Source organism: Neophocaena asiaeorientalis, unplaced genomic scaffold (genome assembly GCF_003031525.2).
Source record: "Neophocaena asiaeorientalis asiaeorientalis breed wild unplaced genomic scaffold, Neophocaena_asiaeorientalis_V1.1 scaffold96, whole genome shotgun sequence".
NCBI classification, from domain to species: Eukaryota; Metazoa; Chordata; class Mammalia; order Artiodactyla; family Phocoenidae; genus Neophocaena; species Neophocaena asiaeorientalis.
The window spans coordinates 1823228-1829113 of NW_020175831.1; the positions used below are offsets into that span (position 1 = coordinate 1823228).

The window sequence follows — 5886 nt, forward strand, 5'->3', positions numbered from 1 at the left end:
CCCGTGTCCCCTGCATCGGCAGGCGGACTCTTAACCACTGCGCCACCAGGGAAGCCCAGTCGCTTGGCATTTTAAATAAACTAAAGATATTTAAATCTATCCTTTATACTGAAATCTACACTAAAGTATAGTGCTTCAAATCCAATTCTTATCTTCTTAAGGTTATTGTTCACCTTTGGAGAACCAACCTTGAATTTTTTCTGACCGGCATTAAATATACAATTTTTCAACTTATACCAAAGAATATAGTATCTTACATACAAATTAATTTTACAATGCATTCGTAGGTATCCCCAGGGTATTGGTTCCAGGACCCTGCAGATACCAAAATCCCCCATGCTCAATTCCCTTACATAAAATGTATACTATAGGCAGACCTCCAAGGATGCAGAACCCACAGATATAGAGAGACAACTGTACTGGCATTTTGTCTCTTCTTCATCCTTAAAATAAAATGTCAAATTTATGGCATCTGAGTATTTTTTTTAACAAAATCTTAATAAGAGCAGATATTCAACCATAAGTGAACAGCTTTCTAGTTCAAGAAATTCCTTGAAAATACATACAACTACTCAAATGACAAGTCTGAATAAATACTAGTACCCCCTTCTCCAGAAGCTAAATAAAAATAAACTACAGTACCACTTTTCCCAACAATGCAGGCCATTAATTGAAGGGAAATCCCCAAACCTAGGACAAAATGATGTACTTGAACTTTTTTGAGTAAACCTAAGGTTAAAAGCATATATAAAAACTATTTATGAACACTGAAACAAGAATACTAGACTTTCATAATATAAGCTAAGACTATAAATGCTTAGAAGGGAGTACATTGCACTAGAAAGGGAAAAATTCATAACTGGGTTCTAGCCTAGCTAGAACTGTGGAATCATGTGTGATTTACAGCAGGACCTTATGGGAAAAATATTACCTTGCAGGGTCATAAGATCCTAAAGAAAGTGTTAAGTTTCATAAACTGTAAAGCACTATATAATCCTATATTATCCTTATGATAACTAAGATTATGAAGACAGATTTGAAAAACATCTAATTGTGCTTAGCATAATGATCAATAAATACTTATTGAATGAATAAAAGTATTTTATTTTAAAATTATTGCAAAGGAAATGATAGGAAAAATGAATAAAACCGACCTTGAGATATTACAGTCTTCAATGAAAAACTCTACACCAATTTTAAACCAATTCCACAATGAATAACCCCCCAATATTTCAAAACTACAAAGCCTACTAAAACCATTCATTTGTAAGAGAAATTTCATCAGCAGCATACCAAAAAAATAGGTAAATTAGAATCTGAGACCAAAAAACAGTTGTAAGAATGTGTGATGGGGCTTCCCCAGTGGCGCAGTGGTTAAGAATCTGCCTGCCAATGCAGGGGACACAGGTTCAAGCCCTGGTCCAGGAAGATCCCACATGACATGGAGCAACTAAGCTCGTGCGCCACAACTACTGAGCCTGCGCTCTAGAGCCCATGAGCCACAACTACTGAAACCCGCGTGCCTAGAGCCCTTGCTCCAAAACAAGAGAAGCCACCGCAATGAGAAGCCCACGCACCACAACAAACAGTAGCCCCTGCTCACCGCAACTGGAGAAAGCCCACACACAGCAACGAACACCCAACACAGCCATAAATTAATTAATTAGTTTTTTTTTAAATGTGTGATGTTAGGCTACTGGAAACTCTACAAAGGGAGGGAGACATAAAAACACATATCCCAAGCAAGAATTAGTATTTGGTTTGGATTCAAGATAACCCTCTTCATTAAGCCTAGACATTAAAAGAAAAATCCACCAGTGTTTCTCTCAGTAATTCTAATATCCTTGACAAACAAAACACCTATTAACATGGACACTGGCATTACTGTAAAAGGTTGTAACTGAAGGTAATCCGAGTTTCCCTCTGTATACAAACACATAATCACATGGTAAATAAGACCACATCCAAGAGTAGCCCTGGGACACTGCTATAGCAAATTCATTACAAGGGCATTCTCCACTACAACCAGGCATAAAATGGGGACACACACACACACCACCCAAGGATACCTTCTCCATAACACCTGTGTAAAGGAAAAAAATAAACTTCATACCAACTTGTTACATCACATTTAGAAAGGATTATTAACCTCTCACTTAATGGCTTTATGAAAGCCAGAAATGGGCAAGGAAAGAATATAACTGGAAACAAGTGTGAAGCTAAGGTGAAAACAAACTTAAGAACCACTCTTAGGCAAGTACTAAAGTTTCTTAAAATCTTCAAAGGAACCGTAAAGAACACAGACTGCAGATACAAAAACAATTACCTAATGAATTCCTTACAATGACAGTGTAAGTCTTATTTGAAATAACAGCCAAAATAACCTTTTTTTGAAATAAGCTATTATTCACTTTGTAGTTCACCAACATCTACGTAGTAAATGAACACTAAATTTACAAGTTAAACTGAAATTCAGGCAATGTCTTTCATAATATTTACTTGTTCAATTTATTACACTGAATTACAAACGAAATAAACAAATTAGTGGTTCACACAAATGTAGACTGGACAAGTTAATATCTCATAAAGGTCTACTTTTTCTTTTCTTTTTTCTATAAATTTATTTATTTTATTTTTGGCTGCATTGGGTCTTCGTTGCTGTGCGCAGGCTTTCTCTAGTTGCATTGAGTGGGGGCTACTCTTTGTTGCGGTGCGCAGGCCTCTCGTCGCAGTGGCCTCTCTGGTTGTGGCTCATGGGCTCTAGGCATGCGGGCTTCAGTAGCTGTGGCACGCGGGCTCAGCAGCTGTGGCTCACGGGCTCAGTTGCTCCGCGGCATGTGGGATCTTCCCGGACCAGGGCTCGAACCCGTGTCCCCTGCATTGGCAGGTGGATTCTTAACCACTGCGCCACCAGGGAGGCCCAAGGTCTACTTTTTCTATACCTTGATCTATTACTAAAACTACACAACTCTTAATAAGTATAAAAGAGTCTTGCCATCAAACCAATTTTGAGAGTCCACGCTGTGGGACATTACAGGTGAGACTGCTTTGTGATTAGACCTATTCAGCTCTGTACTGAGGGTAACCAAACACTCTTGGCCAGGATCCAGGATGAACACATAACATACTCTAACAAATTCTAAATTGAAAATATGTAAAGCAAATCTGCAGTACAGCTATTGGCTTTTCAATGCCCTTTTAATCTTAAAATACCAAACTAGGGCTTCCCTGGTGGTACAGTGGTTGGGAATCCGCCTGCCAATGCAGGGAACATGGGTTCGAGCCCTGGTCCAGGAAGCTCCCACATACCGCGGAGCTCCTAAGCCTGTGCGCCACAGCTACTGAGCCTGCACTCTGGAGCCCGTGAGCCACAACTACTGAGCCCACGTGCCACAACTACTGAAGCCCACACGCCTAGAGCCCATGCTCCACAACAAGAGAAGCCACCGCAATGAGAAGGCCTCGCACCGCAACGAAGAGTGGCCCCTGCTCGCCGCAACTAGAGAAAGCCTGCGCGCAGCAACAAAGACCCAACGCAGCCAAAAATAATAAATAAAAATTTTTTTTAAATGCCAAACTAAACTGGTATAAAGTTGCATTTTATGTGTATATTTCCCCTTGGTTTTAAACACAATAATACTATATGCAATGTGGTATCCTGAACTGGATTCTGAAACAGAAAATGGGCATTAGTGAAAAAATGGTGATATCAGAATAAAGTCTATAGTTTAGCTAATAACACTGTATCATTGTTAATCTCCTAGTTTTGACAAATGTACCATGGTTATATTAACATTAGAGGAAGCTGGGTGAAAGGTAAAAGGTACCTCTCAGTTCTATCTTTGCAACTTTTGTGTAAATATGAAGTAAACCCAAAATAAAATTTTTAAAAAGCACAGCTCCAAAAAATCTCTCCCTAAACCTCTCACAATTCCCAGCAATGTGAATAAAGTAACATTATCCAAGCACATTTTTAAGTGGGTAAAACTACTATGAAATCACTTAAATTCTTTCATTTTCTGAGATGTCCATGTCTAAAATTCATCTTTGAACTGGAAAAATAATTTTCCCATTCGCTAAGGCAAACATACTCAAGCAGTCTTACTAATTTTTACTCAGTGAAAAATGTTATGCACAGGTACCAAACATACAAAGAAAAAATGCTCAGACTGATTCTGGTTCATGTTCATCTGGCAGGAAATGTAATGTCAGTAGAGATTTGGCAGTTCAGAAGAGCTGAAGAGGCATGGAAACAACTTCCCTACAAGTATATGGCCACAGCAGGGTAAGGTTGTAGACAGTATTCTATTCTTTGGGTGAGACTCATGTACATATACATATTTTTTACCTGTAACTTCCTCCTTCACTTCTCTCCTCCCCCAATCACTGAACTGATATCTAAAAACTTGGTAAGTTGCAGTTACAAAAAGTTTTTTGTTCTATTTGAAAGATTAAAAAAGATAAGTAGAAGCAATCTGCTTTGCAATTTTACTCATGCAATGGTTTTTAAGATAAACTTTTTGTGTGTGTGTGTGGCACTGTGGGCCTAACAAGATATAGTTCATAAAAGAGGTCCATAAATGTGTTTAAAAAGTAACAATGCCTCTCACATACATGATTTTAAGCCTTTACATTTTAATCTGCTTACAAAAGGACAAAACCTAAAGTCATACTTTTAAGTCATTAAATCTACTCACATCCCTCTACAGTATAATTTCAAACACTAAAAATTAAAAATACAATATTTAATATAGCTTAACATTAGCTTCACTTTTTATGCCTTGGAATACTAAGAATTTCCTGCAGACTATACCAAATATCAAACTTTTTTGTCCACAGTTACAATTCAAAATATCATGACACAAACCGATTCCCATAATCCACATTAAAAAAGAAACACGCAAAAAATAAAAAAAACACGCAAAAATGATGGGAGAAGTTTCAATTATTTTAATAAGTGAACACATCTACATGTTAAACTAACGCAACAACAAAGATTCAAACGAATATAAAATTCACAAAAATCTTAGAAACAGTTTATAGCTAATTGGTATGAAGCCCTCCTGTAACACTGGCCAGCTCCTCCCCCTGCCCCCGACAAACTAAAAATCCTATAAAGAGAATCCCACCACATCTTATCAGACTGGCAATCACAATAAAATGAAAATATAGCTTTGCCAACCAAATTCAACTAAGTATGGTATGCATTAGCATTAATGTAAATATTGATATAATTCCATACACGTACTTTTGTTTCTAACACTGGTATACCTATTCAATTTCAAGAGCCAAAGTACTACGTAACTTTGCCGATTTCAACGGTCACTTAAACTTCATTTATGAAAAATTACTGTAAATTTAAGTAGTCTGCAAAAACTAAAATTCGACAATTTAGAATGGCCATCAAAAAAGCACTCAAAAAGTATTCAAGTGTTCATTCTTGTATACAAGAGTAATTCAAAGAGTAAACCTTCGTTCTTTTTTGTAAAAAAACGATTTAACACTTAAATCAGTAAGATCTAGTAACTTCCAGCAGGAAAAGCCCCGAGTTCAAAAAATACTAGAAACTGAAGACACTGCCTCCGTAGCTGATACTATCTATGGCCGATAGGCTGTGCCTGAAATTTCCGTAGCGCTCGGCGAAGGAGTTTTCAGCACTGATATGAATTGCTCTAACATCCATTTTGGAGTCCTCTACCCCCACCCTCTCAGACTTCATTTTGTAGTGAATTTGGATGGAGGTGCCGCAGTGACAATGTAGAGAAAGCTTGGTCTGGCTTCTAATCCGAACAAGCATGCGAAAGAGCAGGAAAGGGCACCCCGGCCGCGCGACCGTCCCTCTCCGGGAAGGCGCGGGCGCCGGGGAGGCCTTTCGGGCGGGATGGC

At 38.2% G+C, this 5886-nt stretch overlaps 1 protein-coding gene across 1 annotated transcript in view; it reads right to left on the bottom strand.

The window, feature by feature from the left end:
• SP3 (Sp3 transcription factor) overlaps positions 1-5886 on the bottom strand; it is a 102436-nt gene that overhangs the window by 53297 nt on the left and 43253 nt on the right. The window contains exon 8 of the mRNA XM_024732844.1: positions 5562-5869. Coding sequence (XP_024588612.1) covers positions 5562-5869 — 308 coding nt within the window. The remainder of the gene's footprint in view (positions 1-5561; positions 5870-5886) is intronic.